Source organism: Centropristis striata, chromosome 21 (assembly GCF_030273125.1).
Source record: "Centropristis striata isolate RG_2023a ecotype Rhode Island chromosome 21, C.striata_1.0, whole genome shotgun sequence".
Classification (NCBI taxonomy): Eukaryota; Metazoa; Chordata; class Actinopteri; order Perciformes; family Serranidae; genus Centropristis; species Centropristis striata.
Window position 1 is genome coordinate 11,569,015 of NC_081537.1, and position 17,904 is coordinate 11,586,918.

Consider the following 17,904-nt stretch of genomic DNA (forward strand, 5'->3'; position numbering starts at 1 on the left):
CTACCACTGCTTCAATTAGTTTGTTTGTGTTATTGCGTGACTTTGGTGAAACCAAACTAGCCCTTTAAAACACAAAAGTCACACAACAACACAAACTAAACGATTGAGGCAGCAATAGAACAGCAACTCACATGTTCTGCAAGGTAAAATTACTGTTTTTTCCCCAATGGAGTTTGGTGGCTTTGTAAAGAGCCTACAGCAGCTTCAGTTCTCCCTGTCTAAATGTAACCTGGGCTGTCTGACGGCAAGCTAAGTGGTGAAAATATTCTTATTAGCTGCTTCCCCCATCAACAGCAGTACATTGCTTAGCATAATGCCTGCTTCTCCAAACTGGGGGCATGCAAACCAACATCTACTATAGGTAATACACTAACTATGGGTAAGTACCTCATACTTCAGTAAATCCAAAATATCCCTTTAAAGGGTCATAGATTACTCCCATGTTCATATTGTAGTCCAACTGACTAAAAACCTTCAATTCTATCTGAAATTACAACTGTGGTGATGAATAGCAAATACTATTATATATGTACAACACTATGCTCTATCCAATAGCTTCACTTCTCATTACTACATGAAATTATTTAAAGTCAAAATAGATTAATAGCAAATACTATATATATATATATATATATATATATGTATATATATATATATATATATACAGTAATGGAAAAAATATTAGACCACCCTTGTTTTCTCCTTGGTTTCTTGTTCATTTATTGCCTGGTACAACTAAAGGTACATTTGTTTGGACAAATATAATGATAACAACAGAAATAGCTGATAACCAAAATCATTATCAAGAAAACCATGGATTAAAATGAGCAAGAAATTGAAGAAAACAATGGTCTAATAATTTTTTTCCATGACTGTATATGAACAACATTATGCTCTGTTCAATAGCTTAATTTCTCATTACTACATGAAACACTTCAAAATCAGATATTGGGATGAAAGCGGGTGTGTGAAATGACAGTAGGTGGTTATTGTTGACGTTTTATTTTTTAAATGTATTACTATTTTTTCTTTTTTTGTGTGTTGTTGTTGTTGTTGTTTGTTTTTTGTTCATTGTTGTCTCATTATGACTACATGGGTGTATGTGTTCTTATGTGTTTGTAAGTTAATAACAAGTTATGTGTGTTAATAATGGTAATAATGAGTTTATAAACTACATTACTATTGTTATACATACATATATATATAATTATTGTTGTTATAGAACTGAATATAGTAAATTAACATAGGGAGAAGGGGTGGGATTTAATAAGCTTTGGTTTCTTCTCACTCCTTTTGAACACAAATAAGTGTTGAGTCTTGTTGTTGTTTCATTTTGTGTTGTTGTCTTATATTTATTGTTGTTCGTTTGTTTTTAAACATTCATCTTTTATTTTGTGTTCAAATAAATTCTCAATCAATCAAAAAAAAAAATCAAAAAACTATTTTAAATCAAATTAACCCTAACCCTAACAGAAAATTTTGAATCCAATCATTACAACAACGTATCACAACATAACATGTTGTATTACATTACCTGATATCTCTGCAGGTATGGCGGCCAGCTTCTCACACAGGATGTAGTCGTTGGGGTTGATGAAAGGCAGCTGCTCCATAATAGACTGTTTAGGAATAAGATAGAGAACCTCTGCAAGTTCTCCATCTTCAATAATCGACATGCGCCGGACGGAGTTCTTCCTCTTGACCCGGTCCAAAACGACCATTTCATTGCTGTGGCTGGAGCCGCAGATCCTGCCCAGGCTGTTGAGGTTGAGGAGGCTTGACATGCTTGTGGCGTCGAGGCTTTCGGCCACACACTTCAGGCTGCAGATGGACTCCAAGTGAGAAACCATAGAGCAGATCTCAAGATGTTAAAGCCCTCTGTTGAATGTCAGGTATTAAGGTGCTCTCTAAGACTTGACTCAGCGTGTGTGTGTGTGTGTGTGTGTGTGTGTGTGTGTGTGTGTGTTGTCAAAGACTAACTCCAACCACACGGCCCTTAAGAAGATTAAGTAAGGGATATTTTTAGGGTTTATCTTCAAGGTAAACAGAAGATCTGAGCTCAAGGAAGTCTATATTGGTCAACCTTCTTCCCTCCGTTCCAGTGACTTTGACCTTTTCATCACAGGGAATGCATCTTTTTAATAATCTGGAGGTTAGGGCCCTCTGTTAAAAAGATTACCAGTATGTATTGTATCATCCAGTTATGTAAAATGGTATTATTTCAATCTTCTGTAAATGTCCACCATGTCTGTACAAATTTCTCATTTTTTGGATGGATTATGACTGAATACAAGAACCAGTTGGACACAAAATAATTCACGTTCAGGAACATTTCATAACTCTCTCCTTGCAAATAATGTGCATTTGATTGGTTTTTGTTTTTCTCAGTGATCTATTGTTTGGCACGGACTCGCTGTGTTCTGAATGCTTAGCTTCGGACCGGAGAATTCTCCACATTTAACCTGGCGCAGAGTCAGGGACAGGATCTTGTTGTTTTGAGGACTGCAGCGTTAATCAAGGACAGACAAGTGTGTCTGGATCAGTTTAGGCACTCTAATCTGCATTTAATCAAATTCCAATGCTAAAGACTACTCAGATGTGGACAATATGTTATGTTTTATATAATGATTTAAAGGAAAAGCTCTTACAGGTAAACTTTTTCCTTAAAAATACAGAAATACGGGAAGCCTGTCCTTTGTTACACTAATGAAAAAACACATTTTCACCCGGAGTAAGTGAATTTAAAATTAAAGCTAGTTACAGGATGAGTATGTTCTTCTGCATTTTATTGGACAGTATTGGCCTACTACAGATTTTACTGTGTCTATTGGTAATGCCGTACATGTTGTCCAATATGCACTAAAATGAAAACTCTTTAAACAGAATCTATAGGGCTGAAAACAACGCTTGAGGGGATTTAGAAATTCTGTAAAATATACATTTTATTTTTCTGTATTGTTTTAAAAAAAAAAATAGACAGCAAATGACTGATATTAAACATAGAGTACTGATGTTTAATATCAATATTTATATATTTAATATGTTAGAATTGGTGGGCAATGTGTTACATTGTATCTACAATAATGATAAATATTCTTTAATATAGTTATTTGTTTACGAAAGCAGCATTCTGAGTGATTATATCGGTGTGCAATCCACAAAGTAAAGCTTTATTTTCATTCCAGCTCAAAAATTCACTGAATCAGCCATTGTCTGTGAACAGTATTGACCATAAAAATCCCATACTGGTTCAGCTTTAGCTGATGTATTATATTTCCAGAAATGCAGAAAAGTGCTTGTTAAAGTAATAGTAGAGGTAAAAAATATTATAAGAGTAACATAAATTACAACACAAATGATACTGCAATAAATGTGTACATGTTTAAAAGAATGAGAAGAAAATTTGTGCACACTGAAAACATGTTACACTTACTTGTGGTGCTACCATATTTGTCTGCAGCTATTTAAAAGTAGCCTACATTCTTGTTGTTGACAATTTGATGGATGTGATATGCAGCACTGTTATCATGACAAGCCCCACCAAAACACCCACACTGACTTACAAAACATTTCTGATAAGAAAGAAACTAGTTAATAAGAATTCAAGGAACTAAAATAGAAGGTTGAATATGGGACTTTCAATTGCATGATTGTAAAAACAATGGGCCTCATGCTAGCACAAAAAAATTTTTTTAGGCACAAACACAGGGTAGAATATGAAAATGTTTTTGCATAAGGCCCAGTCTTCACAATCCCATGCTGATGACATAGCAAACAAATGTGTAAAGAGCTCCATCTAGTGGCTGTTACAGGCTAAAACTGCTGTGCTGAGTATTTAGAAGGAAATATTGCTGGTTATGCAGGTAAACCTGATACTACATGTTAAGATTGTAAGGAAATATCTGGTTCTTTAGCAGCTCCACTATGTTCAGCAGCTCGTCTGATAGCTAAACAATGCCCTGAAACTCTTTATGAAGCTCCATAAAACCCAGGGGAGCTGCACAAACAAGAAGGTATTAAGCTTTTTTTTTTTAGAGACAAGTAGCACCGTCAAAAAGGTGACAGATGAGCAGCATTTTATTTTCTACTTCCCTTCTTACATTACATAGTAAAATTTGACCATTTACATACAGATAAGAGGTACAAATATTTAACGGTTTCTCTTTTTTAAAAAATCATAAAAACATTTTAGTGACAACATGACATATTTAGTGGCCTGACCTAAGTGTAAGTTATGGCTGTACAGTTGATACTGAATGATCACTGATAAAATTAAAATACAATTTTAAAATTAAAATTAAAATCAAGAGGGTCAAGATTCTCTTCAAGAATTTTGATAGTTTTTTGGGGGGGCAAAAATTAGTTTTCTTTTCAAATTACCCGTATTACTGAAAAACCCACAGTGCCTGGTTTACATTTATACATTTCACATGTATTGATACTATTTGGGTGTAAATACTGTTACGTTTAAATTATCTGCTGTAGCAACCACAGACAGTGCGGAGAAACAACTGGTTTCAGTGAGGTGTGCAATAAACCAAGTTCAATTTGAAAACGGGCACATATGAAAACATAATATATATAAAAAGAGAAAGAGAGAGATAGAAGTTTTCAAACTTGAACAAAAACTGTTAAAAACAACAACTCAGGAGTTGATAGAGGGAGATCTGACCGCCTCGTCCTCCTCGTCCTCGTTTTGCTCTTCCTCTGCCTGGTTGAGCGGCTCTCTGTCGGAGTCGACCGCTGCCTGCACCGACTTCTTCGTCGTCTTGTTCAGGGTCCCGCCCTGCAGAAAAAAAAATACTTACTGAACACACTGTACTCTGTGCTGAAGTCATCTGACAATAGACACATGCATGTATGGATTACTGAACAGGCCTGCAGGGCACAGGCCCAGGGGCCCAAAGCGTCAGGGTCCCTGGCCTTTACCTGCAAAATGTTACTTAAAGAAACACAAACCAACCAGAAACAAACTAAACAAACAAAAATGACCACAAAGAAACATAAAAGTACTATAAAGAGACAGAAAAAGATTAAAAGGAGACCAAAACAAATACAAAGAGATAAAAGCCTCAAGAGGACGATGAAAAAAGGAACTAAACAACCACAAAGAAGACACATTTTTCAACACCAGCACTTTGGACTCAGATGAAGCCGTCGAGCATTAGTTTTCAAACAAAGAAAAAGGTATTCTGATATACTTTGGATCAAATCTCTATAGTCTTTCATATTACTACATCCTGTTACTAACTACAAAGAGACATAATACAGCTACAAAGAGACTCAAAAAGGCAATAAGAAAGGGCAAACCGCAACCACAGATTAAAAATAACTAAAATAATTATTAAAATAATCACAAAGTGACACAAAGAACTACAAATAAAATGAAAAAAACTGACAAAATGAGCACAAAGACACACACAATGACCACAAAGACACAAAATCACCACAAGTAGACACATATTAAATAAAACGGGCTATGAGCAGTATGTGGGATGTCTGACCTGTCTGTGATCGACAATGTTGAGCAGCACTGAGGTGACGATGCAGCTGATGGTGTTGGCCAACATGAAGATCATCATTCGCTGCCAACGCCACAACGGAATCTTAGTCTCACTGTCCAGAGGAACACAGAGAACAGAGCAGGTAAGTAAAGACCCGACATGCAGCATGGACCATCACGTGCACTGCAATGACATCCTGATCTGAAGTATTTCCTACCTGGACTTGGAGCCCAAAATCTGCCCGACGACCAGATTGGACACCCCGATCCCCACCATCTGTATGGAGGTGGCCAGACCCATGGCTGTCCCCAGAGTCGCCTGAGGCACCACGAGGGGAATCGATGGCCACATGCTCGACTGAAATACACAATACAGTTAAAATTAAGAGATAACATGCACTATTTTGACAAAGATTATACTGATAACATAGCTGCCTCAGCATTAAAAATGTAAATGTTAACCCATAAGAACCCAGACGCAGTTATCCTTAAAGGAAAATTATGGGGGATATACCACAGACCAGGTTGACCACATAGAACACATTTTGATGTTTTTTCAAAATTGAAAAAAATATTTCTTATTTTAAAATAAAACTAGACACATTTTCTGCTTACAGAGACACAAATTTGCCTTTTTCTTTGCATCTCCACAACATATATCAAAATTGTGACATTATTAGTGCTGTTTAACCACAAATTATTTTGTAGATTTGTTTTTAAGTAACAAAATAATAACAAATCAATAATAAATAAATATAAATAACACTGCCTCATTGGATGGCTTCTCAACAAGCTACTGTAGCTGTAGAACACTGAAAAACACACTTATGTACTTGAGAAAACATACATGAACATTACTAGAACATTTAAAATGTTTGTGACACCCGTGTCACCGTGGGTTCTTATGGGTTAAAACAACTTTGAATTAAACTCACAGCAGCAAAGGAGTAAGTGACTCCCAGCCATATGGTGGAGACGAGAGGGGGGACAAAGGTGAAGGCCAGGAGTCCAAACACAGGCAGAGTGAGGACGGCACAGGCCACTGCAAAAATGCCCCGCAGACCCACATGATCCTGGAACAAATATGACATGTTAAAGCAACTTTTTTTTATTATTATTTTATATTTCTTCATATGACAGTTTTAGGTTACAGTAACTTACTATGAGAATGCCGACCACAGCTGAGAGGACCAGTGAGCTGTCATAAACTGCCCCGGCGATGTAGGCTGCCTCCTTCTGACTGTAGCCCTCGTACTTATCCTGAATGAATTTACTGGACACAACACAAACAGCAGTTAAAACCATAAAATTAACTTTTTTAAAAGATGTAACATGTATTTTTTATATATGTTTTATAATACAAATTGTTCACCCCCAACAAAAATAAATAAAATTAAAAAAAACATTTTTTTAAAAGATTTTAAAATAAATAAATTAAAAACATTTTTTTAAAAAGAAGTGTATTACACTTAGGATGACTAGCTTCATATCAACACAAAGGTTTTAGGATTTGTTTTTAATTTTTGGCCTGAAGGTATGGAAGATTAATTCTGCCAAAAGGTGAAATCTGAAAATGAAGATGAAAAAAAGGTCCTTTAAGTAATGAGAAACTACCTTTAAATAATGACGAAGTATCTCAAAATAAAGAGAAACTTTCTCAATAAAACTATGTAATTTTTTTAATTTTGAGAAAGTTTCTCATTATTTTGCAATACTGAGTGATTATTTTGAGGTAAAGTGTCATTATTTTCAGAAGGTTTCTGATTATAATGACTTACAGGATCTTTTTATCATTGTATTAGCATAAATAGGCTTCCATACAAAGGATTTTTTAGCCAACAACAGTATTCTCATCCTATAAAAAAACCCACTGTATACTGGCCTTTAAAATCCCATTTTTAAACTATAGAAAAATGCATGTGTTGCATGTCGATAGCTCTACCTGGCGTCTGCGATGAACGGGAAGATGCCGTTGTAGAAGAACATGATGGTGAGAACCAGCAGCCAGTATCTTAGTGACAAGAGCTTCACGTCCTGAATCCTCTGCAGGGAAACAAATATTGTAGGTTTGAAAGAAAATTTCATTTGCACTATAATAATCAGGGTCTCTGCATGTTTCAACAAGTCAAATTTAAGACTTTTTTAAGACCACAATGAATACAATTTAAGACCCATTTCACATCCATACTGGCGAAAAAGTACAAAAACATGAAGGAAAATCGGAGGCCTGGAATTACTTGCAAAGTATATGAATTTATTCACAGTTCAAATTCTGACCTGCTGCACAGGAACTTAGTTCCGTTTTGTAGTTTGTATGTTATAGCGTCCTCAAAAATCGAAACAAGCGAGTGAAGTCTATGCATTTGTTTTAAATAAAAGTAATGTTAATACATTTTAAAGACCTTTCAAAATCGTATTTAAGACACATTTTGAAATTTTAAGAGAATGTTAGAAATTTTAAGGCCTTAAATTGAAATTATTGGATTTTAGACATTTTAAGACTTTTTAATACCCTGCAGATACCGTGGTAATGTTGACTATTAAAAGATCCTACCACTTTGCGTGACTGTTCCTGGATGGCGCCATCAAGACCAAGCTGTTTCATTCCAATCTTGTCCAGGGCGCTGACTATAACAGCAGATGCAAAGCCCAGAACACACAGTAGAGCACCTAGAAAACAAAGCATCATGTGAAAAAAAAAATCCACTTTTTATAACATTTTCTTATCATTCAGTCATGCCAGCAGCCTTTATCTTTATATGCTTTTTATTTATTACCTACCGCCCCAGAGTGTCCACTGTATGCCATATTTTTCTTCGAACTTCTGGGTGAGGAAAAAGTTCAGGACTGAGCCCAGGCGAGAGAAAGCCAGGGTCAGACCGAAAGCCAAGGCCAGCTCCTTCCCTTTGAACCAGAAGGCTGTGATGCGGTTCTGAACAACTGACAGGGAAGTAATGAGAAGATCGGTTTAGAAACAACCCTCTGGGTTTATACTGCAAAGAGTATGTACGTGACTTCTGAAAGGTGGCCTCACTGGTTAAAGATCCGTTGCCTGATCCAAACAGTAGTCGGCCTGTGAGCATGAGTGGCAGCAGATAGGGAGTTCCTTTAAAGTGGGAGCCGAGCGCAAACAGCGACGAGCCCAGAACGCACAGGAAGGAGAACAGGAATACTCCAACTGCAGAGAGAGGAAAGGGGAATCTAATCACTGTGAGTTACTATAAGTCAGCTGTTGTGTTTGCAGATAAGATAAACTTACAGCGGTTTCCTAATTTATCGATCAGGAAGCCAGCCATGATCACCACTACTGCATTCCTGTAGATAGGAGAGGAAACACAAGCTGAGAAGCCAGTTATCACTAAATTGCAGCAGAGTCAATGTGTGTGTTTGTGCTTACGTCCAAGCGTAGATGGCATAAAGGAGATTGTACTGCTGAGGGTTCATCCCCAGTCCCTCCACACAGTCCACCGTCCCATTGATCACTGTTGTATTGGGACATGTCAGGTTCTGTCACATGAGAGGAAGCCACGAGTCATTTAAAGATGACATAATGGTTCATACTTGTATTTTGGGGTTTCTACTAGGACTACCTGACATGCTTTATTGCTTAAAAAACACATCATTTTTCTCATACAGTCTGTCTGAATATACCAGTACTCACTCTCTGGGCCCTATTTAAACTAGAGTCCTACAGATATAACGGTTGACAGATATCATCGGTTGATATTGGCCTATCAAAGACATATCCGTATCATGTAAATGCTGTCCAATATGTGCCGTTATGGAAGCTTTTTTCTACAAGATATAATGCAGCAAAAAGTTGCTTGGCATGATTTAGAAAGTGTTGGCCATTAATTTTTTTTAAACAAAAAAAGTAAAATATGGGTGCAAAGTGGTTGAATTTAAACATTAACATTTGATACATTTACAGTATTTATAAAGCATAATTTGATAATTATATAATTATATAAATATACAACCTGGAAACGTTTTACAACATGGGACCTTTAAGAACACTACTTGAATGAATGTACTTTTTTACCACTGAAAAATAATCCTGTTTCACAGATGACTCTGATAATTGAGGGTATATTAAAATCCCTGTATTGTGACCCTTAAACATGTGTATTAGAGCCCCAAACTGTCTTCTGCATGGATTGTCTGACTTGTTACCTCATAACATTACATAACTTACCCCTTGGAATTGATCCTGCAAAACACTGGGGATGTCGAAGCAGAAGTAAGAGCCAAATGTCAGCAGGCAGTTGAAGAACAGCACCACAAAGCGGTAATACGCTGTAAAAAATAAAGAAAATACAGTTAACAAACCTCATTATGAAAATCAGTCTAAAACATGCACAACAGATGTGGACAGCCCTAAACGCTTCAGTAGTTCTCACAAAGCAATAGAAGAACATGTTCCAACCACAGAATATGTTATAAGTCTAATGGTAACTCAAGTAACAGAACTTGAGTAAATGTACTTAGTTACATTCCACCACTGAGTGCAGCAACATAAAATAGAATATGGTATAATATACGACAAGAAGTATGGCAAGTCAAAGAAGGCTGCTTAGTATTCTCACATTTGCTGCTCGTAAGAATATATTGCTCAGATGGATTGATAATGCACCTCCAACAATTGGGGGTTGGCACAAAGTGATATTTGACCTAATACCAATGGAATATCTAACACACAGATTTAAGTGCAAGATGGATGACTTTTTAAAGATCTGGGCACCCTTCTTTAAATACGCTGGTAAGCGACTCACAACTATTGTATTAAAAGGGATGATAGATGGCAATGAGGGAAACTGGCTAACTGTTGTTTTTGGGTTATAAGGAAGGACATTAATTTACTAATTAAATTTTTTAATGATTTTTGGAAAAATTGTTTTTTTTATTTTTTATTTTTAACGACTCTTCACTACTTTTTTTCCAGATGTGTATTTGCTACATCACTGTCAATTGTAATGGGACAGAGCATTTTCATTGTATTGTCTGTATTATGTAATAAGTAATTGGATATTTGTTTTCTGTGGCCACAGTGTGTTGTTTGTTGTTTTCGTCTATGTTGGAAAATGCAATAAAAAAATATTAATATAAGAAGTATGGCAAGGTATGTCAGCTGAGAGACAATAGAGAGGGAGGGTGAGGTGTGTGTGTGTGTGTGTGTTACTGATATCACGTGTGTCGTTAATGAATCAGTGTTAGACCTGAGTGGGATGAAGACTGACTGAGCTGCACATCTGCCACAGCTGGTCATGGAGGAGAGTTTATTAGGGTTTAGAGTTTATCTAGTCCATTTATCACCCTCCTCTCCTCCACTGAAGACGTTTGTTTTTGTTTTGTTTTTTCCAGATTTTGAATTAATTCATAAGTAAGCAAACCTGTTACTGCTAACCTCACGGTTTTGCCAGTTTCCCATTCAGTCACATGCTCTTCTTACAACACTTAAAGCACAAACTGCTGAGCTGGCCTTTCAGTGGCCCTGTTTTTTCAGGGAAGTAGGCTAAAGGATACGAGACAGAGGTCTATGTGCTATGCTAAATCTATATACAGTCTATGTGCTAAATGCTATGCTTTGGTAACCGAGCTATTTTTTTTAGGAAAATAAAGGTATAGTCAGACCTACCTTTCTCCGCCGGCTGCGTCATAGTGAGTAAATAAAGGAAAAAGCTTTTATAAAAGGAAACTTCCAAAGGACATTCTTCAGTGTTGTTTACATGGAGAAGCTGTTAGCAGCTTCTTCTCCTGCTGGAGTCCGCAGAGCTTTAAACTACATGGATCGATCTGTGCCTGTAAAAAGGAGGGAGCGGAGCCTTTGGAAATCTGCGCGCTCAGCGACTGTGCAGCCGCTTTTTTTTTTTTTTGCCCTGGAAACTTTATTGAATAACATTTCTAATAACAAACACCACTAACTCTCCTGATATGTTGCGGGTCAAATTGACCCATTTCAAAGTTTAAAAATCTAAAATAATAAAAATTAAAGTTGTTTTTTTTTCATTAAAAAAAAAGTAAAATCTAATTTTAATAAAAATCAACGTCATGTAAAACCTTTGTATTTTATATGTTGGTATTTCAATGTACATTAAAAAAAGCGTTAACATGAAACGAACGAGTGAATTATCCTCATTGAATCATGATCTGTGAGAGAAAGAACACCAATGCACTGAATATGGATTGAAATGGTTAGAAATGGAGTTATTAAGGAAACATAAACAATGTTTATTTTTATTTTTTTAGTTTCTGACAATGTTGTATAATTAAACATGTCCTGGGTCAAACTGACCCATGAACATTATTGCTGTTCCTGAGAAACGAACGTAACAGCAGGGTAAACACAATAGTTGTACATATTGATTCTACTGTTTCTTGCTTCCCCTTCTGTATTTACACTGCTGACTGACTTTTTTTGACTGAAGCATTTGATCCTCGCCTTAATCTTTATTTATATGAATTCTATGTATTATTCTTTGTCTCATCTTATTTTTTTACTATTAACACCATATTTGTACATATTTCTACTGTTTATATTTGTTTTAAATATTTTTGTATGTTGAGTACATGTACTTCCATTTTATGTTACTTTATACTTTTACTCCACTACATTTTTTAGTTACTTTTCAGGTCAAGATTTAACACGAAAAGCATGATACATTTAAAGTGATTTGACCTTTTTTTCTAATTAAACCTCATATAAAGTAGTTAAAATGAGCCCTACCTTTACAAAATTAAAACGCTGCTTACATAAATGCATCAATACAAATAAACTAATAACATATTTAGAATATGTATCTGAGTTGGTCCACTCTGAATAACAAGTACTTTTGAAACTTTAAGTACATTTTGAAGCTGGTACTTTTATTTAAGTTAGTTTAGGACTTTTACTTGAAGTAAGGGATCTGAATATTCTTTCCACCGCTGACAAAAAAAACATGCAATTTCATCCTACTATTCAGTGTGTGTCCTAAGATTTAATCAAATAAAACCAACAGATGTGTCAATCATGGTCAGCTGCTGCGCCTCTCTCGAAAACGTGCGTCTCCTGAAATCATTGGGTGAAATGCGAATTAAAAAAATCTACTCTTTTGTCCCTCAGTGGACACCGTCGAGATTATAGACTACACAACTGCTACAAACATTTCTTTTTCACCTTGAATACTGCCTGTAGTGAGTTTTGATCATAGACTGTATATAAATGGTTTTGATTATGTCTTAGTCATATGCAATGTCTGTGTTGCGTAGAGTAAAAACGTGGGAAATATCCGATTCTGAGGGGAGCGACGCTGAAACAAAACCCACACCAACAGTCAGCACAGACTTGACAGAGGATCAGAGTTCAGAGCACAAGAGTAAACCCCTGCCATCACCTCCACCAAAAACTGAACCCAGTCAGACTTCTGCTTTGTGTCCCCCGCGACCAGATGGACGTGGCACACCGAGCCCTGCGAGAAAACGCCGCTCGAAGGAGGAGATAGAGGCGGACAGACAGGCAGCCAGGGCCAGGAAGGAGGACCGAGAGAGACAGAGAGCAGCCAGAGCCCAGGAGAAGGAGGAGAGGAAGCAGGAGCAGCAGAGGAGGAGCGAGGCAGCGGAGAACCTGAAGAGACTCCGGCCAGAGAACTGCCTCAGGTGTCTCACAGTCTGCATAGATCCAGGTACACCATGCTGCATTCACGCGCTGTCGGAAATTTGACCTCCATCGACTTTATTGTGACAGCTTGTCACACAGCTAGGGAAAGACTGATATTTTTGTTTTTGTTTTGATGCTACACTCTATACTATTAACAGAATGAATCCTTAGCATTTTAATTTTAAGAAATAATTAAATAATTGCACTTGAGGCAAAACACTATTCATGTTTTGTCTTATAAATTTATCACTTCACTACTAGGCTACTGATGCTGCAAAATATGGGCAGTGATTTAAATAAATAAAATACAAAAATAGATATTATTCAGTGGGTTTTATTTTCTATCTTATACATTCTGTGTATTCTTTTTTTCATTTCATTTTTTACTATTATTGAATATTCTCTTAATTTACAGTAATTATGACATTATCCCTGTTTTTAATGATCATTACATTACATATGTCATTTAATTTCCTTATTATAAGCACTCTGTGCTGCATTGTTGTATGAAATGTGCAATACAAGTACATTTTTTTAAATGTAAGAAATATTGAAGATGTTAAAAAAAAGTACAACAGCTAGTGTGTTTTCATTGATTTTTTTTCCAGAAGAACAATGTTGACACTGTAATGTATGTCATGTCTGTTATCATTCTGTGTATTTCTACATTGTATTTATCACACTGAAATATGATAGACCCCAGGAAGAATAGCTTCTGCTTTGCAAAAGCTAATGGGGATCTAAATAAAAACAAACAGACACCTTAATATTTCCTGACAAAAAAGCACTTAATGTAAAATGGGGAAATATGCTTTATTATTTGGGATTCCGGTGTTATTTTTGTATCTCACATAAATTAGTGTGGTTCAACTCGATACTGATACTCAGGAAAATATTCGATACTCGATACCATTTTCGATACCACAAGGATAAAACCAAAGACCCCAAAATTTAACAGAAATATTTTGATTTGCAAGAAAAATGCAACATGTGAAAATGAACAGAACCACAGGTTAAATATTTATAATAAAAAACAGTTGTGCAAAGAGAAACTGCAACTATGATAACAAGCTTCAGGTCTGAGGTAGTGCAAAAAATAAATAAATACAACAAACAATAACAATTAGAACAATATTTTGAGGTTGTATGGTTTAGCTGCTTAATAAGTTGTTGGATCGATACTTTTGAAAATGAGTATTGTATCCGGATACAACGTTTTAGTATCGATACTTTTTTGAGTGTCGATATTTTTGACAACCCTAGCTGTGATGTTAACAGTTCTGTTGAAATGACCAGGTTGTGACTTCCACAAAGAGGTTGAAATGCTGCATATGCTTCAGTTTGTTCGTCTGTGAACCTGTGTGGTTTTTCCAGCTCTTCTGCAACAGGATGGCTCAGACATCCTGCTGGACACCCTGACAACCTTTGAGTGGAGATTTAGCATCGAGAGCCAGCAGCTCCCATACAGCATCACCTGGACCAGAGACTTACCTCAGGTAGGCACATCACGCCTCTCATAACATAATAAACTGTATTTTCTTTAAATCCGCTTACATATTCTTTTCTCCTCTCTCCTGTTGAATGATTACCATTTTGTCTTTAGCAGGGAGAGGGCTCGCTGGAGGAGGAGCAGGTTGTTCTGGTTCTGGGTCTGATGGACTTCATGGACATGGCGATCTCTGTGAAGAAAGTAAGCAACCTTTTAAGTTGTAATTTACTACCATGGCAGCCTACATGACAGACTTTTTGGAGCCTCAGGACATTGTCGTGTTTGAGTAGCATCCATATTGCATCCTAGGCCCTCCTCCGTCTTATTTTGTTGCCCATGCAGATGCTGCACAGTGAAGGGGAGGAGACAGGAGTGGGGTCATTCCTCAGTCCAGTATTAGAGAGTCTCAACCGGGATGCTCAGAAGGTGTTCACTCTCTTGGTGACGGACTCTCAACCAGATTACAGGTTAGTGTCTGTGTGTGGCTGGATTAGGGTTAGACTTCCTGATTTATTGGTTTTCTTACCAATAGGACTGATGGTGGTGGTGTGCATTTACTAGATGAGACGCTACAATCCAAATTGGGGATGGAGACTATGGATGCTGAAGAGGTGAGTTTATTTCAAATTTTAGGGTTAGTTGATCTTCTATAAACACCATACATAACTGACACACACAGTCCTGCACACTTTATGATGTATGAGCTGAGCTTTAAAGACCTGGTGTAGGTACAGGGACAAAAAAAGTATGTGAACCCTTGAAATTATCTAGGTTTTTTTTTGCATTAATTTGTCATAAAAAATGTCTGATCTGCATCTAAATCCAGAGTATTGACACACTGTGTGCTTAACCAAATACAAAATATGTAAAATAAAATTTCATGTCATTACTGAACACAACCATTGAACATTCATAGTGCTGGTAGAAAAAGTAAGTTAATAGAGGTAATGACTCCATCAAGAGCTAATCCAAGTCAGGAGTTGGCAAACCTGGAGTTCAATCACAGAAACAAGATTTAAGTGAGGTGTAGGACTACTTTAAATTATAATAAACACTTGAGTTTGCTATTCACAAGAAGCATCTGCTGATGTGAACCATGCCTCGCAAAAAAGAGATCTCCGAAGACCTACGATCAAGAATTGTTGATCTGCACAAGACTTGAAGGGGCTACAACGTAATCTCAAAGACTGAATATATTTATCAGTGAAGACATGAAAGATTATACTTGTTTGTGTGGTAGTAGGTCAAACACATTGTGTCTGTCTATACTTGGGACTTAGATGCAGATCAGGTCACATTTAATGACACAATAATGCAGAAAGCTAGGTATTTTCAATTGTTGTTCAATTGTATTTTTCTTGCCAATAGACATGAAGGGCTCATTCAATGCAAACAGAAACACAGTTATTATATTAAATTAGCCAAAACGCTCCCACTTAATCCTACACACTGGTCCTTTAAGTTCCAGTATAGAAGTTAAGGGGTTTCTTTGGTGCTGTCTCCATTTCTCTCCAGGTCCTTGTGTACCTGCAGCTCTACAAACATATCTCACTGGTCTTCCTGGATGGTTGGCAGGAGGTCACTAACCACGTGTGTGCCGTCACCAAGGCCTTATCAAAACGCCCTTTCAAGTACGCAACGACTCTAGTCACTGTCACATTAACACACCGGGAACATTTCCATCAGACATTAACTGTCCCTGAAGTTAATATTGTTGTTCAGGAACCAAGACGCAGTTTCACAAATGTGGTGTAATTAGATATCATGACATGAATACCTGCCTGATCACTGACCTGATGTCCTTCCAGACTGCTGACAGAGCGAACAGAGCTGCCTTTTTGTGTGGACGGTTCATGGGCCAGCGGGGCTCGGGTAGAGAGGGACGGCTCGGGGCTGATGCAGGTCTGGAGCAGACAGATCCAGCAGCTGAACAGAGTCAGCCCTGCTGTGGCCTCCACTGTGATCGCAGCTTACCCGTCTCCTCAGCTGCTGCTACAGGTACTTTGATATTTATTTTTGACATTAACTGCTGGATTTTGAAAGGATTTAAGCCCAAAAAGTGGACAAATGTCTCAAACAGTGTGCGCAGGTCATAAAAATGCCAAATCTGTGCTTAAATCCACATCAGATGTCTTTTTTAACCCATAAGAACCCAGTTCCATCTATCCTGAAAGGAAAATTATTGGGGATATACCACAGACCAAGTGGACCACATAGAACACGTTTATGATGTTTTTTAAAAATACTACCCCTAAATGTCAAAGATCTGTAATGTGACATATATACATTAAATTGGGCGTTTATGGTATTTATGTTTGATATTTCGTATTTTAAAATAAAAAAAGTAGACACATTTTCTGCTTACAGAGACACAAATTTGCCTTTTCATTGCATCTCCACAACATTTATCAAAATTGTGACATTAACAGTTCTGTTTAACAACTAATTATTTTTCAGATTTGTTTTTAAGTAACAAAATAATAATAAATAAAAACAAATAACAAACCCTAATAGGGTTAAATGCAATAAAGGACACCATGTTAACAGATTAGAATTGTTAAATGGGTTTAAACTTAGCCTAGAACAAAAAGAAAGCTTTTTGAAATTAGCTTCTTTTTCACATTCTGTGTCCAATGAGTTTAATGAGTTAAGGTGAAGAATAAAGCTGAATATGGGAGATTCTAGAAGATTTAAAGTGTTTGTTACACGGGTGTCACCATGGGTTCTTATGGGTTAAATCAAATTCCCATGTTTTTTAGGCGTACCAGAGCTTGGAGTCAGAGGAGGACAGGAAGGGGCTGCTGGCTGGTCTCTTGGTGAAAAGTGGAGGTAAAGAGAGACGTATTGGACCAGAGATATCAGCCAGAGTTTACCGCTGCTTCACAGCCCAGAACCCCCAGCTGGTCCTGGACTGATATGTCCACTTGAGATCGAGTTTGATGGACGTCAGTGAAGCTTCTAATGACACTTTGTCACCACTTAGCTGCTAATGTGTTAACGATGATGTTTACAAGCTAAAAATATGCCTTAGATATCATGTTCACCTTCCAGTAAAGCACTATTTATACTCATACGAACAGATAAAAGGAGTAGAATATAAAAAAAGGAATTATATGATTCATGATGTATTATTTTGTTACAATCTTATGTTTGTTCTGTATGAATGTAAAATACTTTTTTGTTTTTTTGTGTGAAATATCTGATAAAAAATGAGCTACAACAGAACTTTTCATTTCTGTTTTATTTTAGAGAATTTCCTGAGTAAGAAAGTTCATA

At 36.7% G+C, this 17,904-nt stretch overlaps 2 protein-coding genes across 4 annotated transcripts; one reads left to right on the plus strand and one right to left on the minus strand.

Moving 5' to 3' along the window:
* Positions 1-4,059: 4,059 nt before the first annotated feature.
* Positions 4,060-13,161, minus strand: mfsd1l (major facilitator superfamily domain containing 1-like). Of its 2 annotated transcripts, none has more exons than XM_059324865.1 (14): positions 12,877-13,161; positions 11,139-11,302; positions 9,699-9,799; positions 8,901-9,010; positions 8,763-8,818; positions 8,538-8,681; positions 8,285-8,443; positions 8,058-8,173; positions 7,446-7,546; positions 6,665-6,776; positions 6,439-6,576; positions 5,722-5,861; positions 5,505-5,616; positions 4,060-4,786 (listed from the first exon to the last, which is right to left on the minus strand). In XM_059324865.1, exons 2-14 carry the CDS (start codon positions 11,158-11,160, stop codon positions 4,646-4,648), a joined length of 1,452 nt encoding a protein of 483 aa, XP_059180848.1. In that variant the 5' UTR covers positions 11,161-11,302; positions 12,877-13,161; the 3' UTR covers positions 4,060-4,645. The 2 variants fall into 2 exon arrangements, with proteins under 2 accessions (XP_059180848.1, XP_059180849.1); XM_059324866.1 differs by lacking the exon at positions 12,877-13,161 and adding an exon at positions 12,228-12,294.
* LOC131959659 (probable crossover junction endonuclease EME2) lies at positions 12,507-17,853 on the plus strand. Of its 2 annotated transcripts, none has more exons than XM_059324869.1 (8): positions 12,507-13,164; positions 14,514-14,635; positions 14,746-14,829; positions 14,971-15,095; positions 15,161-15,239; positions 16,144-16,259; positions 16,437-16,626; positions 17,388-17,853. In XM_059324869.1, exons 1-8 carry the CDS (start codon positions 12,735-12,737, stop codon positions 17,541-17,543), a joined length of 1,302 nt encoding a protein of 433 aa, XP_059180852.1. In that variant the 5' UTR covers positions 12,507-12,734; the 3' UTR covers positions 17,544-17,853. The 2 variants fall into 2 exon arrangements, with proteins under 2 accessions (XP_059180852.1, XP_059180851.1); XM_059324868.1 differs by having other exon boundaries at positions 12,508-13,164; positions 14,743-14,829.
* Positions 17,854-17,904: the final 51 nt, after the last annotated feature.